The sequence below is a fragment of the Scylla paramamosain genome, chromosome 41 (assembly GCF_035594125.1).
Source record: "Scylla paramamosain isolate STU-SP2022 chromosome 41, ASM3559412v1, whole genome shotgun sequence".
NCBI lineage: Eukaryota > Metazoa > Arthropoda > Malacostraca > Decapoda > Portunidae > Scylla > Scylla paramamosain.
Genome location: NC_087191.1, coordinates 11,641,182 through 11,658,996, shown reverse-complemented (window position 1 = coordinate 11,658,996; position 17,815 = coordinate 11,641,182). Strand labels below are relative to the sequence as shown.

Genomic DNA, 17,815 nt, shown 5'->3' with positions numbered 1-17,815 from the left:
CTTGTTGGTGATATAAAACACACACACACACACACACACACACACACACACAGTATTAGTAGTAGCAGTACAAACAGAGACTGGTTTACATAATCATCATAACATTTATTTCATTCTTCTTTCTTTTTGATATAGAATTAAGATGAAATATTTGGGGGATGAAGAGAAAGTTAGAAAAAGAAAGGCATATATTCAAATTTTGGGGGTTTTTAAGAAAAGTATAAATGTCTGGGGTCATTTCAAGTTGTGTAGCTTTTAAAACTGATTTCTGGGGTGTTGTGCATGAATAAGAATGAAAAGTTATGGAAGGGATAAAAATTCGGGCGTCTCAAGGCCCTAAAGTTGCAAAAATATCATGTTTTTGGAAAAGTATTGTATTTTGGACTTTTTCACCTTAGGAAGACTTTTTAAAACGAGTATTTTTCAATGGCTTTATAAATTAATAAAAAAAAAAACGAAGATTCAAACATATATTAGGATTTTCACGAAATTTTTACATTTTACACCATTTTCGAGTTTACCAAAATCTAAAACCACGATTTTTTTTTTTTTCAAGTTTCTGTTGATTTAAGAGTGACAAGACTGGGTACCTGTATGGAGAGATGAAGTACCTGTATGTACCACTCCCTGTATACAGAAACCTTTGCCTGTGTATATTTGAGAGCAGAAGAACCTTACAAAGACTGCCTGTGTATGTAAAGGGTTGAGAAATTTGTATAGAGACAAAGGCGGTGGTGGTGGTGGTGGTACTACGACAACTACTACTACTACTATTACTACTACTACTACTACTACTACTACAATTCCCTGGACACACATACACACGTACACACACATATAAAGAAGGGGGGTCTATATTTGTCTATTTATTGCAAAAAGAGAATAAATTTTTATACTCCGGCTGTTCATTGTTTAATTGGCATTGTTGTTGTTGTTGTTGTTGTTGTTGTTTGTTGTTGTTTGTTGTTGAAAGAGGACGAGATGTTTACTGAAGGAAGATTAAAAGAAGAAGAGGAGGAAGAGCAAGAAGATTGGAAGAAGAGAAGGAATTATCACTGAAGAGCAAGAACAAAAACAATAATGAAAAAGAAAAAAAAAAAATTCGTGGACATTCTCAAGTTTATTAAAGGACAACTTAGATCAAAACATGTGAACTTAGGATGAAAAACAGCAAAGAAGATAATAATGATAATGACAATAATAATCTCTTGGAGGAAAACGAATAAAAAAAAAGATGAAGTGAAGAAGAACAGAAAGAAAGACAAGAAGGAAATAAGGGAATACAGAAGAGAAGTAAGAAGAGAAGGAAAGAAGAGAAGAAAAGACAGACAGACAAAACGAAAGGAGTAATCAGACAGACAAACAGACAGACAGACAAACATTCAGTACCTCTATATACACACTACACATCCACTAATACATTACTTATACACGTAAAACATAACTATTACACTCCCATTTCTCAAAAGCCGCAAGAGTACGGAAGATAATTCGTTTGTAATTCACCTTTTCCTGTCTTTTCCATTTCCCAGGTACACAAAGACAGACAGACAGACTGACACAGACGGCGAGGACAGAAAAATAAAATAGTGACACATAAAACGGACAACCAGCAAAAAGAAAACGGAAAAAAAGCATAACATACAATAAATAAATCAGAAAAAAAAACAATCAATAATAAAGACAACAAAAACAACAAAACAACACGCAATTTAAACACAAACGGAGACAATGCATAACCAAACACGCTAAAAATAAATAAATAAATAAATAAAGAGAGAAAGAAAACAAACACAAACATGAACACGAAAAAAAAAAGAGAAAGAGAGAGAGAGAGAGAGAGAAGAAAGGAAAGCACACACACACACACACACACACAAACACACAAGCCTAGACACGCCACATTAACGGACGAGGTGGTGGAGTCAGTATTAGGGGAGGCGCGGAGCAGAAAGGTGACCGTCTTTCTTAATCTTACGGTACAGAGAGATGTACCGTGCCGCGGGGGCCGTGTGGGGGAGGAGCAACCTCGCGCAAAGGGAGGTCTTGGTGAGGCCCTTAACTTCGAGGCCGGGGGGCGCGAGGGCCTGCAGGAAGGCGAGGACGAAAGAATAGCAGTTGTGGGAGTCCTCGCTGTATCTGTGTGGGTGGAGGGAAGAGGGTGAGATGAAGGAAAGGAGGAAGTGGAGCAGATATGGAGGGAAGAAGAGACGTAACGAAGGAAGGAAGGAGGAAAGATGAGACGTAATGAGGAAAGGAAAGGAAAAAAAAAAAAGACGTAAGAAGCGAGGAAAGGAGGGAAAATGAGACAAAAGGAGTGAAAGAGGAAGGGAAAGAGGGAAAGAATGATGATGTAAGGAGGGAGGGAGAGGAGATCCAGGATGAGACAGCGCGACTGAAAGAAAAAAAAAAGATAAAAAAACCTACCTTTCAGAAGTCCACGCGCTATCCTCGGCCAGTGTATGCAGGCTGAAGTTCCAATACTCCTTCCAGACAGCATCAAGGCGGTCAGGGGCTGTAGGGTCACGGATAATGGGGACTGCGAGGGCTTGTGTCCATGAGGCTGTGTAATCATTATGCAGCCCTTCACAATCATATTCATACACTTGTCCTTCGCTGTCTGTCACGCCTATATGAAGGTCCTGGCTGCTCCTGTAGTCGCTGTAGAAGATGAAGGGAGGGTTAAGTGAAATAGATGTGAAGACTTTTAAATTATCTAATAATGAATAAATCTGATCTGGTAATTAATAAATAGATGGATAGATAAATAATAGATAAACAGAAGGAGGAGGTGTTATATATAAATTAGAGGGTAGCTTTAATACCCTATAGCAATACAAGAAGACCCATTAGGCTACTCACTGCAAGAAATCCCCTCTAGTGGGCTTGATCACGAGGCAGCAGGGGGCTTGAGACGCTCTAACAAAGGGATAGGGGACTCGGAAGGGCGGCGAGGCGAGGGGCTGCGTGGTAAGGTCAGCCCCGCACATAGGACAGCGAGACGGGAGGGTGAAGCAGAAGAACCGGCCCTCGCAGTGCTGGAAACACACAATTCCGGGGTCTAGGTTCATGGTGGCGGGTCTGGAAGGGAGAAAGGAGGGTCTGTAAGAGTGTGGATGCGTCTGGAAGGGTGTAAGATGCGGGATTTTAACAGTGAGAGGTCTGGATGAGTCTGGATGGTTTTGGAAGGCTGAGAAAAGGGACTTGATGCTGGAGTGAGTTAAATTCATGGACTATGGATGCTGGAAGGGTCTGGAAAGAGACTGGAGGGTTCTGTGGGGCTCGGAGAAGGAATTAGATGCTAGAATGAATTAAATAAATGGAGTAAGAATACTAGAAGGGACTGGAAAGGGACTGGAAGGAAGAGAAGTGATTTTTGATGCTGGAAACACTTATATAAATTAGTTAAGAATACTGAAAGGGTCTGGAAAGGGATTGGATGGATCTGAAAGGAAGAGAAATGACCGTAGACTCTGGAAACAGTTAAATAGATGAAATAAGAATACTGGATGGGTCTGGAAGGGGGCTGGAAGGGGTAGAATTTATTTGATGGTGTAAACTGTTAGGTAAACGGAATGTAAATACTGGAAAGGTCTGGAAAAGGAGCTGGACGGGTCTGGAAGGACAAAGTGAGTGAAAGTAAAGATCAGCGTACATATTTATCGTTTTTATTTATTATTCTTTCTTTCTTTGTTTATTTATTCATTTATCTCCCTCTTTCGTATCATTAATTATGAAACTATACGAAAAGGACTGGTGATTCTCTCTCTCTCTCTCTCTCTCTCTCTCTCTCTCTCTCTCTCTCTCTCTCTCTCTCTCTCTCTCTCTCTCTCTACCCAGACGGAGAAAGGAGTGAAATCTGGCGAGACATAAACCCCCAACCTTCCTTTCTCTCTCTCTCTCTCTCTCTCTCTCTCTCTCTCTCTCTCTCTCTCTCTCTCTCTCTCTCTCTCTCCAGTGAAAGAAAACGAGAGAATTAAATAGAGAAAACTGGAGAAACACAAAGAAAGAGAGAAAGTAAAGAGAAACGAAAGAGAGAGAAATATAAGAAAATAAAGATAAAATTAAAGAAAGAACATTAAAGAAAATGAAAGAGCGTGGTCAATGGGGCGTGCAGAGAAAGCGAGTGAAAGTATATGTGTGTGTGCGTGTGTGTGTGTTTGTCTGTGTCTGTGTGTGTGTGTGTGTGTGTGTGTGATGACTGCAGTAGTGGTACTGGTGGTGGTGGTGGTATAGTAGTAGTAGTAGTAGTAGTAGTAGTAGTGGTGGCTGTGGTAGTGGTGGTGATAATATAGTAGTAGTAGTAGTAGTAGTAATATTTTTCTCTAATAATAAAAGAACAGACTAGTAACTTTAATTGCAAACCAAAAACAACAACAACAACAATAATAATAATAATAATAATAATAATAATAATAATAATAATAATAACAATAATAATAATAATAATAATATTAACACCAGCAACAACAATAACAACGACAACAGCAATACCTGAAACAACCTTACCTTGAAATTTAACCCCGAAAAGATACCAATCCTGTATTTCTCCTTCCTTTGTTTATTCCCCGTTGTCTTGTTCCTCCTTCGCAACAGTCTGACTCACAACGCTGGTGTGAAGAGGACCCAGATTTAGGTCTTTCTGTGTGGGGCGAGGAGAAGAGGAGCGCAATAACCTTCCCATGAGATGGTTGAGGGAGCACTGCTGAAAAGATGCTGCGAGTTACTGTACAGCGTTGCCAGATTGTTTTGGCCATATTATCGTACTACACAGGTTGAAATTATTGTATTTCTGGTAAAATCATCGTACATTGTAATTATTCCAAATATTATGCAAAACTGCCACTTTCCTAATACAGCACAATTTAGGTTTTATATATATATATATATATATATATATATATATATATATATATATATATATATATATATATATATATATATATATATATATATATATATATATATATATATATATATATATATATATATATATATATAGATAGATAGATAGAAGAACAAGACCAGTAATCTCCTACATAGTAAGTAAACAACTTAACGAAGTGTCCTGTAGTTTTTCTCCAATTATTAATGATATGTATTTAGGAAAGTGTTTTGTTTGTTAAGGGCATTGTTGTTTTTTTCATCACACACACACACACACACACACACACACACACCTCTCTCTCTCTCTCTCTCTCTCTCTCTCTCTCTCTCTCTCTCTCTCTCTCTCTCTCTCTCTCTCTCTCTCTCTCTCTCTCTCTCTCTCTCTCTCTCTATATATATATATATATATATATATATATATATATATATATATATATATATAGATAGATAGATAGATAGATAGATAGATAAATAGATAGATAGATAGATAGATATAGATATATATAAAACCTAAATTCTGCTGTATTTGGAACGTGGCAATTTTGCATAATATTTGGAATAATTACATATGTACGATAATTTTACCAGAAATACAATAATTTCAACCTGTGTAGTATGATAATATGGCCAAAACAATCTGGCAACTCTGGTGAGGACTTGCGCCAGCCAGTACTGAGGTGACCATGTGAGGGGGAGAGTGTGCGTGCCTGCTGCCTGACAAGTTAATCGGTCGGTGTGTCGGGTCTATGGGTGGTGTTAGTACCGGTCTGTTTCAACTCCCAGCCTGACAGAATTTGTGTTTTTTTTTTTTTTTTTTGTGTGTGTGTGTAAGCACGCCTACACAGTGGCTGCCAAGGCTTACCCATGAGTTAAACCTTCTTTAGTTGGTAATGAGGAAGACGTGGGCTCTAGCAGTGGACACCCGAAGGCAGCAGTGGGTGAAAACAAGCAAAATAAAGAAAAGTTTGGCTGTGAGAAGGTGCTAGACAGCCAGCCATAGTGACGAGGAGGCAGGAAGGTACATCACCACCACAGGGAAGGTAAGGTCAGGAAGTGTTAGAATAAATTTAGGTAACTTAACGTAACTTTTTAATGAATAACTGAACAATCCACGGTTTTAACTCATTTTAACGCATCTCACCTAACCTCCAGCACAATATATCCCTGTGTCAGCCTCGTCTCGTTGTTAAAAACCGTAATATTTAACTTAATGAAAATGTAAACAATCTGGGTGGTCTCTATTTATCAGCCATTATATATCTTACCTGTGTGTGTTTTAAACCAATACTGTCTCAAAGCGGAGCCACATGACCAAGCTTTAATATCCGCTCATTAGATATACCTGCCATTACTTAGTTTAAGTTTGGTGAGGGTTTAAATGAGTGAGAAGGGTTGGTCGTCCCTTCCACTGGCCCCCCCTCGACCGCCATCTTGGATAAGGCTCCCCAGCCCCCTCCGGTTCCAGTATTTTTTTTGATTTCCGAAGTATTTTATTTCGTGTTGTAGCTAAGATTTTATGGTTTGTAAAAATATTTCGTTGTTTTTTAAGTTATTTGAGCGCGTGTGTTGCGTGAAAAGTGGTGATTTTGGCGTTGTTTTTGTGTAAATAAGAGGGCCGTTTTCGGCGTATATTTTCACGGTCCCAAAACTAAATGTTTTATTTCAGCCTGTACTAGGTTCTTATTGGTTTTAAAAAATAGTTTTTGTTTTTTTAAGTGTGTTGCCGTCCCGCTCAGTGAAATGCGTGCACCGTACACTTGTTTTTATTCGTGTTCAACTTCCAATAATATTGAATTTTATTTCGGTATTTTTTTTTATTTGGGCTAGTAGCTCACTTTAAATGGTTTTAAAAAATAGTTCAGATTTTTTAAAGTGTTTTCCGTTATGTTTAAGCCAGAATGGGTGGACATTTGAATGATTTTAAATGGGGTGAAAATTGCAACAGTTTCCAGATACTTCTTTTTAGATATCTTTAATACTACTGCGTTTTGAAATGTGTTGTTATTTTTGGCCTTAGTTAAAATGTGTGGCAAGTCTGAATTTATAAAGCATTCCTGTCTAGCTGCGTTTTTTAGAGGGGTCATTTTTAAAATGAAATACGTACGTACGTAAATAATGGCCGCTGTGACGTCATCAACCCCCAGCCGTGACGTCACAAGTCCCCCCCCAGCCGTGACGTTTTCAGAGTGGTACCTTCCCTAACTCCCTTCCACTCCCTTACAGTAAATATTCAGTGTTTTTTTTTTTTCAAGGTATTTCAAGGTGTGTGTGTGTGTGTGTGTGTGTGTGTGTGTGTGTGTGTGTGTGTGTGTGTGTGTGTGTGTGTTGCCTTGTCTTTCGTTGTACATATGCTTATGCAGTGTGTGTGTGTGTGTGTGTGTGTGTGCGTTGAATTGTCTTTCGTTGTACATATGCTTATGCAGTGTGTTTGTGTGTGTGTGTGTGTGTGTGTGTGTGTGTGTGTGTGTGTGTGTGAGAGAGAGTTGCCCTTTCTTTCATTACACATATGGTGATGGAGTGTGTGTGTGTGTGTGTGTGTGTGTGTGTGTGTGTGTGTGTGTGTTGCTCTGTCTTTTAGTGTACAGATGGTGATAAAATATAAATTAAGCATAAGCACATAACAAAAAATAAAAAAAAAACGAAAAAAAAAAAACATTAAATCAACTCAGTCTACCTGCCCTACCCCACACCCCAGCCTACTCCGGGGTGAGTAGTAGTAGTAGTAGTAGTAGTTGTTGTTGTTGTTGTGTTTATAAAATTTTTGTTTCCTTAGAGAGAGAGAGAGAGAGATTTTTCTTTAATTTTCAGTTTTCTTTTAAATTCACTCAAATATTCTTAAAACATTAGTCATTAATTAAAAGTAAATAAAACACCTAATTAATTTATTCTTTCATTTCATTCTCTTTTCCTTCCTTTTCTTCATCTTTCTTTCTTTATTTTGCTCTGTTAAATCATCCCTAACCTAACCTCACCTAACCTTTACCTAACTTAATCTAACCCAACCTAATCTTGCAGTGAAAGATGGGGAGGAGGATTTAAAAGAACATGTTTGCAGTGCGCTGTCAGCCCTTACCTGCGCCGCCTCCCCCAGTGAGCGGGTGTAGGCCTGGGAATAGAACATATGCAGACGTCTTGGCAGTGCTGTGTATGTCTGTTTGTCGATGGTCAAGAAGGAACGTAGCAAAAGTTTAAGGTCTGTTTGGGTGTTTTGGGGTCTTTGGGAGGGTGTGGCAGTGTTTGGGAGGTTGTGGTAGTGTTTCAGAGGGTGTGGCAGTGTTTGGGAGGGTGTGGCAGTGTTTGGGAGAGTGTGACAGTGTTTGGGAAGGTGTGGCAATGTTTTGGAGGGTGTGGCAGTGTTTGGGAGGGTGTAGCAGTGTTTGGGAGGGTGTGTGTGTATATATATATATATATATATATATATATATATATATATATATATATATATATATATATATATATATATATATATATATCGGTAATATGGTTTGAAGTTTTCCCGCGACGCTCACTCATCTTCCGGACTTCCACCAGCTGATGTAAACATGGAGGGAAGGAACACCGGAATGCCCCTGGGTGAGACATTTTGACCTCTCACACTTCTATATAGCCAGGATTTGTTCATTTAATGTTGTATATAGACGTACAGCGTGCCTGTGCTTCACATAGGCTGATGACATAGGCGTAGATGGGTGTTATAAGTGATATGAAGGGCTGGTAGTGGCTAGGTTTTATTCGTGTTATGTAAAGAAATGGCAGATTCTTGTTTTCTTTATTATCATTATGTTCCGATGCACTGGTGATGGATATTGAGTGTTTGTTATTGGTGTTATGTTTATCCATGTGTTCAATCATAATTACTGGTATTTTTTTTTTTTTTTTTTTTTTTTTTTTTTTTTTTTTTTTTTTTTTTTTTTAGGATTGTCACCTCATTGTAGGTGATGTGGGCCTTTTGTTCCGGCCCACAGCGTAATTCATACCAATATCACCTCCTTATATATTCTTGTGTCGTCCCTCCCCACCCCCAACACGCGCGGGGCCTGACGGGGGACAGGATGTTCGGCAGGAGAACACAAAACAATGAAATTTGGCCTTCGAGAAAAGTCTACGGGGTTGTCATTCTTTTTCGGAAATTTTCTGGCTGGGGGGAGCAAATATGACTAAAATATGGGATCCCAAACCCAACCTAACCTAGCAGGGAGAGGCTACACCCCCAGGATCTCCCCTAACCTAACCAAGAGGGACCAGCAACCCCTTCAGTCCCCCATATAACCTAACCTAACAGGGGGCTGCATTGCTCTTGACCCCCAGACCTGGCGTGGGTGCATGGCGTGCGCATCAACCTGCCATCCGTGAAGCGGCGGGCGGAGTCCCTGGGGGCGCGGCGGTGTGTCAAGAAGCAGTGGCAGGCCGCCTGGCTGCTGCGGGCCGTCACCTGCATCGACCTCACCACTCTCTCTGGTAGGTGGTGGTGGTGGTGGTTGTATTGTTATTGTTATTCTTGCCCTTAGTCGCCTCTTCTGTGTTCTTCACCTAACACACACACACACCTTTTCTATCTTAACATACACACAGCCATCTTGTCTTACCCACTCATCTACACACCCATCCACCACTCCCACACCCACACACCCTCACCACACATCTCTCCCCCAGGTGACGACACAAACATCAACGTGGAGCGGCTGTGTCACAAGGCGGCCCACCCAGTGCGACACGACCTGCTGGCGGCGCTGGGCATGGAGGAAAGTGGCCTGCAGTGTGGCGCTGTGTGTGTCTACCCAGCTCGTGTGGCAGGCGCTGTGGCCACACTTAAACGGATTGGTGCTGACATCCCTGTGGCTGCTGGTGAGTGTGTGTGTGTGTGTGTGTGTGTGTGTGTATTATGTGTTTTTTGTTTGTTTTGTTTTTATTCTCATTGATGTTTTGGGTTTAACAGACAAATTTCTCTCTGTCATCAATGGCTTTTAGTCTGTTATTTACTCATTGATGTTTTTTTGAGCTTAACAGGCTAATATTTCCCACTTACTGATTTTTTTTTAATTCAACAGACAGTTCCTCTTAGTTATATGTGTCTCTTTGTTAATTCCTCCTATTTCTTGATGCTTCTTGAAATTTAACAGAAACTTCTCTCCTTTTAGAAGTTTTTTTGAGTATAACAGACAAAATTTGAGAGACTAAACAGTGCTGAAACCCATAAGAACTAACTTAAAACCCACAAAACCCACTGTCCTCTAATTTTTTCCTTTTATTTTATTTATTTCCTTTTTTATTATTATCTTTTTTATGGGTATGCCCGTTAACAGTGGCTACCGGCTTCCCTTCTGGCCAGTACCACCTCAAGACCCGCCTGGAGGAGGTGCGGCTGACGGTGGCGGACGGGGCAAAGGAGATAGACATTGTGATCAACCGAGAGATGGTGCTGAGTGGAAACTGGCAGGGTAAGGCTTGGAGTGTGGGTGTGTGTGTGTGTGTGTGTGTGTGTGTGTGTGTGTGTGTGTGTGTGTGTGTGTGTGGCATGGCTGGGCTGGTCTTATTCTCACTTACTCCTGTGTACTGTTGTTATTTTATGCTCTGTTGATGTTATTTATTTATTGATTGATTGATTGATTGATTGGTTATTTTGATGCTTCATTTGTGTTCGTTTTGTTTATGTTTTAAACCCCTTTTTTTCATGTAATTGTTGATGCTAGTCTTAGATCATCACTGCTTACATAAAAACAATAAAATTTCATCCAGGCCTCTATGACGAACTGGTGGCAATGCGTGGGGCGTGTGGGGAGGCCCACATGAAGGCCATCCTGGCAGTGGGGGAGTTGGGCAGCCTCACCAACGTGTACCGAGCCTCCCTGGTGGCGATGATGGCCGGGGCAGACTTCATTAAAACGTCCACAGGCAAGGAAGGTGTCAACGCCATCCTTCCTGTCGGCCTGGTCATGTGTCGCGCCATCAGGGAGTTTTATCAGAGGACTGGGATCAAGGTGGGTTGTCTGTCTGTCTGTCTGTCTGTTTGTTTGTTTGTTTGTTTGTTTGTTTGTTTTTATCAGAGGACTGGGGTTAAGGTTGGTTGTCTGTCTGTTTGCCTGTCTGTCTGTCTGTTTGTTTTTATCAGAGGACTGGTGTCAAGGTGGGTTGTCTGTCTGTCTGTCTGTCTGTGTGTATTTTATTGTTTGATTATTGTCTGTGTCATTCTGTCTTTCTCTCTTGGTCTCTTCAATATTTGTGTCTGCCTGTCTCTGTCTCTCTTCTCTCTGGCTCGTTTTCTTTTTTCTTGTGTGTGTGTGTGTGTGTGTGTGTGTGTGTGTGTGTGTGAATATTTTCTGTTTCTTTCTATCTCTTTGTCTCTTGTTCTTTATTTATTTGTGTTTATATTAATGTATCTATGAATTTTTTTACCTCTTTCTCTTTTTTTTTTATCACATTCTATATAAATTTTCCCCTAGTATTTTCCCTTTTCTTTTTCTGTCCTTCCTATGAACCCAACCTAGCCTCCATCACCTCCTATTGCTCCCCTTTACTCCGCAGGTCGGGTTCAAGCCTGCCGGGGGTCTGAGGCAGGCCAAGGATGCTCTGGTGTGGCTTATTCTCATCAAGGAGGAGCTTGGCAACGACTGGCTCAACAATCATATGTTTAGGTGAGTCCTGTGTGTGTGTGTGTGTGTGTGTGTGTGTGTGTGTGTGTGTGTGTGTGTGTGTGTTTGTGTGTGTATGTGGTGTTTTTGGCCTTAATCATCTTTATGTTCATTATTTTATTTTTCTTTACTTTTTTTTTTCAACTTTTTTTGTGTTTTGTTTCTTAACATCCTTCTTGTATCCTTAACCAGACTGAAATACACAAACGTCCCTTAAGCAACCCCAAGCATTACCAGATCCCACTAAAACACCCTTATTTAACCCAAATATCCCTTAATTAAACAAATACTAACACTTCCTTATCTTAACGACATCTCCTCTCACCCTAACCAGACTCGGATATCACAAACATCACTTAAACGACACAAAACACTGTCAAACACTGCCTTACCTAACTTTTACATCCCTTAACTTCTTCAGCGCGACAACAAAACCTTAATAAACCAACAAAAAGAGAAAAAAGAAATTAAAAGAATATATATAGCAACTTCTAGGCAATATACGAGTACTTCAAAATAGCTGTGGGGAAAGAAGAAAGACCACATGAAGCCCAAGGGAGTGTTAGTTACTTAGATAATGACACTCGTTTGCGTTGATAACCTCCCTTCTTTCGCCTTCAACAGGATCGGCGCCTCAGGTCTTCTAGGGGACATTGAACGGCAGCTGTTTCACTATGTCTATGGTCGTTATGCTGCCTCATCTGAGCTGCCCATGGCCTAGTGGTGGTGCTGGTGGTGCTGGTGGTGGTGCTGTTTTGATGCTGTGATGTCCTTTTGAAGTGTTTGTGTGTTTGTTTGTTTGTTTGTGGGGTGGTTGTGTGTGTGTGTGTGTTTATGACATGTTTGTGGTATCTAGTTTGTTCTGTTTCTTTTTTTGTAATTTTTGTTTTGTTGTGGGTGCTGCTAACATGACCACAGCATCCCTGTGTTGCCTGGCCTTGCTGGGGTCACAAAGGTCCCTCTGTGCCTCCCAGGTGTTCTCTATAACCATCCTCTTGGGACCTTACAGACAGACTGGTATAAAAATTAATAGAGATTAGTTTTTTTTTTTTTTTCTCAGGTGAAGTTTTATTAGTAATGCTGTGTTAGTTTGTGTGTGTGTTTGTTTTGCTCTCTGTTTTTTTATGCTGTGTTATTTTGTGTGTTGCCCTTTTTTTCATTTTTTTTTTTCTTTTTTATGTTTTTCCTGTTCCAGTTTTCTTTTTTTTTTACTAGATTTAATATTTGTCCTATCTTAATCCTGCTTTTCTTGTTTTTGTTTTGCGTTTTTCTTTTCCTAGGTTTGTTGTTTGTCATATTCTAATCCTGCTGTTCTCTCTCTCTTTCTCTCTCTTTCTTTTTTTTTGCTTGTGTTGAGTTTTGATTGTTGCTTCTTAATTCCCATTTGTTTTTGTTTAATTAAAATTACGTGCATTTGTTTTTTGTCTCATTCTGGTTCTTTGCATGGTTATTTTGTGTTGCATTTGTGTTACATGCTCATTTTGTGCTGGGTATGTTCTGTGTTACATTCTGTGTTACCTCCACCTCATTTTCAGGTTCTCTTATTGCATGGTTTGTTTGTGTTGCTTGTATTATAACCTTTTGTTCTAAATATGCCATATGTTGCATTTTCTTCTGTTATCTGCTTTTTTTTGAGGTTCTCTTGCATTGTTCTTTAGTGTTTTCCGCGCTTCCTTCGTGCTGGGTATACTGAAATTCGAGTCCCTTCTTAACTTCAAACTCTTCCTCTTTTAACTACAAGCCTCTTTTCAGCACCAAGCTTCTTCCTTCTCATCTCCAAACTCTTCCTCTTCTTATGACTCAAAGCCTCTTTTAAACTTCAATCTCCTTCCTTCTTATCTCCATACTCTTCCTCTTTCGCTTAACTCCAGCATCGTTCCTCTTCCTCTTGCTCTTCTAACTTCAAGGCTTCCCTGACCTCTAAGCTTTTCTGACCTTCCATCTCCTTCCCTTAAACTCACTAAGTGTTCTTCTTTATGCGACTCCAGTTTCCCTCCTCTTTATTCCAAATGTTCCTCCTCTTGAAGCTCCTCTTTCTCTTGTTCCAGGCTTGTTCTTGTGCCTGTTCCATGCTTCTTAATTTTTTCTCCAATGCTCTTCTAACTTAATGCCTCGTCCTTTTTTATCTCCGAGTGTCTCAAGTCCTGCTTACTCCTCATCAAACTGTATTTTCTCCATAGCTCTTCCACTTAAAGCCTCTCCCTCTTTGTTCAGTTTGCTCATCTAATTCCAGGCTTCTTTCACCACCTCCCTCTTAACTACAGAATGAGAGCACGTAGCAACACATTCCTAGCAAACATTCAAGGCATATTCCCGGCAAGTCTTCACAAGTCACTGCCGCAGACTGTGGTAATGTTCCTGTGTGCCAAACCATTACGTGTTGCTCATTTAGTCTTACGTAACCTGCCTGGTGGTGTGTCCGGGAGGCTGCAGTGTTGGGTGCCCCTACGAGGTGTTCTGGGTAGCGTTTGCATGTTGAAGTGGTGCATTTTGGGACCATTTCAAGCTTGTTTTTATTGGTGATTTATATTTTGAAGTTGTTTGGTTGAGGTCATTTGGTGTCGCTCAGCTGTTTGTGTATGTATAGTTTTTAGTATGGATAAACAAGAGTTCAGTGTTGTATAATTCTGTATCAGGCAGAAGATACACAGTTTGGTGAACAGGAAGAGTTAAGAGTAAAATTGTGTCCTCTAATGACTAAGAAGACTTGAGTTGGTCTGGCATGAAGAGGCAGACGTGACAGGGTAATTCTGTGCCTCTCAGAGATAAAGATCACAGTCTGTCTCTTCCACTCAGAAAAATACAAATGGTTTATCTTTGGTTATGATTAAAATTGTATCATATATTTGAACAAGTTTATAGTATTCAATCTATATATTTTTCCCATACCATTTGCGTAATTTTGTGACATTCCAGTTCATTTATTATGTTGTAAAAAGAAATACATGCAACTGTGGATGATTTTCTTTTCCACTTATTTTAGTCTTTAGAAAATTAATGATAAGTGGAGGCTGTGGATGTTGTCCTCATTCCTTCAGTACTTCATCTATTTTTTGTCCATTCCATTCTTTCCATTTGTTTTTCTCTCCCCTTTATCTCATCCCTCCTTCCATTCTCTGTATTTACTTTTCTCTCACCTTTATCTCATCCCTCCATCCACTCTCTGTATTTCATTTTCTCTCACCTTTATCTCATCCTTCCTTCCACTCTCTGTATTTGCTTTTCTCTTGCCTTAATCTCATCCCTCCTTTGTTCTCTGAAAAAAAAAAGTCCATCCACTAATGCCATCTATCAGCAGAACTGTCAAACATCTAAGAAAATATTCCATGATAGTGGAAATTTTAGTGAAGGGAGTTTGTACGGACTTCTTATCTTTATGTTCGTACAAAATTCTTTTTTACGAGCCTCTTATCTTTGTTTGTATGAAATTCTTCTGTACGGACTTCTTATCTTTCTGTTCGTACAAAATTCTTTTCCACGAACTTCTTATCTTTGTATGAAATTCCTTTGTAGACTTCTTATCTTTCTGTTTGTGTGAAATTCTTAAGTTTGGAGCATTAGTGCACCTCAGCCTTGGTGCTCATCAAGGGAGCCAGCAAATAAAACACCAATGCTTGTCTTGAATCATGAATTTAACATACAAAACGTGTGTAGGCAACATGCAAAAGAGTAGACACACAAACACACATGTACACATACACATCCATCCATACGTAACACAGTGAAAAATACAATAGCACCTCCTTTAAAGTAACGCACACACACACACACACACACATGGCCAGTGGGGAATGACCAGCAGGGCATACAACAAAAAACATTAGGCAAGGTAACAGAAGATGGGATAACAGGAGAGGAGGGGGAAACATTAATAAACAACAGAAAATGGATAATAGGGAGAGGAGGGGTCACTTATCTAAACTGAGCTTAATTATTCTTTTTTGTTGATTTGTCCAGTGCCCCTCTTACATCAAAACAACAACAACAAAAAAAAAAGTAAGAAAATGCATGACAGGATGAAGGCAAAATCTTGACAGGATGACCGGGTGAGGAAAAGCTACTGACAGGGTGATAGGATGAGACAAGGCTGGACAGAGTAACAAGGAAGGCCAAACAGGGTGACAGAAAACTTTGATAGGGTGACATGGTACAGAAAAGCAAGACAAGGTGAGGGCAGGCTTGGCAGAGTGATGGGAGACAATAGGGTGACAATGTATAGAATAACTTAACAGGGTGACAGGTAAAGACTGAAAGTTTACAGGGTGAGGAAAGGAGTGACAGGGTGAGGGAAGGCTGGGTATCCTGGCCACTCCCTAACACACACAAGACAGCAGGGAGGGCAGTTAAACAGGGCAGCATTGAGCATAGAGAAGTATAACAGTGAGCAATATTTCCACGGTACAACACGCACACATACACACACACACACACACACACACACACACACACACACACACACACGCAGCCTGGCGGATTTCGTCGTCTTGTTCGGGGGAGGGAAGGCAAAGGGATGAGGAAACACAGGACCAAATACAATAAACCACCATTCGTTACGTTAAAAGGCGTTTAATTTCTCACCCACTTGACTCTACCATTGCTGTGGGATCTCTTAGCAAACACACACTAAAAAAAAAAGAAAAAAAAGTCATTTAGCATTCAAACAGTAGTCTCTTTTGTGTATTACCTATATATGACTTACTGTGTTTGTTATTATGTGTTTCTGGTGTTTACCTTCCTTAGTGTATGTCGAGGCAAATAGGATGCTTGAGATCTACCTGTTAACTTCTCTTTCATCCTGTGCTTCCTCTCACCATTGCCTTCCTCTTATATGTCAGAGTCTGTATTCTCAAACACCTCAGCGCCTCATCTTCGCTCCCTTCACCAGGCTCCAGTGAAAGTTACTGGGGTTTCTAAGAGGGTTTTATGATGCTATGATTGTCTAACAGGCTGTGGTGGAAGCTTCAAGGGTTCTCAAGATCCTAATGATGGTTTAGCAGGGTCTACTGGGAGTTACTGGGGTTTTCAAGGGTGTTTTTATGGTTCTAGTGAAAGTTCAAGGGTTTTCAAGATTCTAGTGATAATTTAACAGGGTCTAGTGGAAATTACTGGGGTTTTCAAGGATGTTTTTATGGTTCTAGTGAAAGTTTAAGGGTTTTCAAGATTCTAGTGATAGTTTAATAGGGTCTAGTGGAAGTTACTGGGGTTTTCAAGGATGTTTTTATGGTTCTAGTGAAAATTTAAGGGTTTTCAAGATTCTAGTGATAGTTTAACAGGGTCTAGTGGAAGTTACTGGGGTTTTCAAGGGTATTTTTATGATTCTAGTTAAAGTTTAAGGGTTTTCAAGATTCTAGTGATAGTTTAACAAATTATTGGGATTTTCAAGGGTCTTTTCATGATTCTAGTGAAAGTTTAAGGGTTTTCAAGATTCTAGCGATAGTTTAATAGTCTAGTGGAGGTTACTGGGGTTTTCAAGGGTGCTTTCATGATTCTGGTGGTAGCTGAACAAGGATGCTGCCTCATTGATGGATACCCACCCCTGGAAACCCACCCAATCACCCCTGTGGCCTTTCAAAGCAGTGCCGACGAGAGGGCAGAGTGTTGATGAGTACAGACGCACTGCACAGTATGGGGAGTGTTGTGGGTGGTGGCCTGGTTCTGTTGCTTGGTTGACTTGCTTCTTGTACTAAGTGTTTTTTTCTTTTTGTTTTTTTTTTGGTAAGAAAATATGGTTTCATTTTTCGTTTACATAAAAAAATACAAAATTAATCCCATTGTCCCTCCACCAATCATGAATTGCGTGTCGCGTCAATGTGTAGCATCACGATTTTGAACTATTTCTCCACAATACGGAGAAATTATCACAACAACCTAATTTTACGTCGGAAAATACAAGGTTATCTCAATTGTCTCTTTCCTGATTGTGAATTGTCGTCGTCTCACCTGTGCATCACCATCACCATCACCATCACTGTTACCATTACCTCACTAACAGTCCACAACACAGCAAAAATGACGCAAGATAAACCAGAGAGCAGTGGAAGTGTTAAAACTGAGATGAATCATAAAAAAAAAAAAAAGAACAATGAACGTAACAACTTAACACATTCGTCTCTTAGTAAATTATTGTCTCAACTGTGGATTATTATTACTTTCGCCAAAACACAGGTGAAATACAACTCAGGCATTTGAAAGGTCACTAGATTCTCTCTTTGGCAAGGTACAAAATATTAAAACTTCATTCATCCTGCCTTGTCTCTCAAATTTCTCCTCCGTCTCAAAATCCTCGATAAATTCATCTC

The 17,815-nt window shown here is 39.9% G+C and overlaps 2 protein-coding genes across 2 annotated transcripts; one reads left to right on the top strand and one right to left on the bottom strand.

Moving 5' to 3' along the window:
• Window positions 1-1,105: 1,105 nt before the first annotated feature.
• LOC135093015 (MKRN2 opposite strand protein-like) lies at window positions 1,106-4,704 on the bottom strand. Its single transcript, XM_063991864.1, has 4 exons — window positions 4,510-4,704; window positions 2,863-3,081; window positions 2,428-2,661; window positions 1,106-2,139 (listed from the first exon to the last, which is right to left on the bottom strand). The coding sequence occupies exons 2-4, from the start codon at window positions 3,069-3,071 to the stop codon at window positions 1,932-1,934; spliced, it is 651 nt and encodes a 216-aa protein (XP_063847934.1). The 5' UTR covers window positions 3,072-3,081; window positions 4,510-4,704; the 3' UTR covers window positions 1,106-1,931.
• A 3,695-nt stretch (window positions 4,705-8,399) lies between these two features.
• On the top strand, window positions 8,400-14,471 carry LOC135093012 (deoxyribose-phosphate aldolase-like). Its single transcript, XM_063991858.1, has 7 exons — window positions 8,400-8,460; window positions 9,196-9,345; window positions 9,541-9,732; window positions 10,191-10,325; window positions 10,624-10,865; window positions 11,410-11,519; window positions 12,141-14,471. Exons 1-7 carry the CDS (start codon window positions 8,430-8,432, stop codon window positions 12,235-12,237), a joined length of 957 nt encoding a protein of 318 aa, XP_063847928.1. The 5' UTR covers window positions 8,400-8,429; the 3' UTR covers window positions 12,238-14,471.
• Window positions 14,472-17,815: the final 3,344 nt, after the last annotated feature.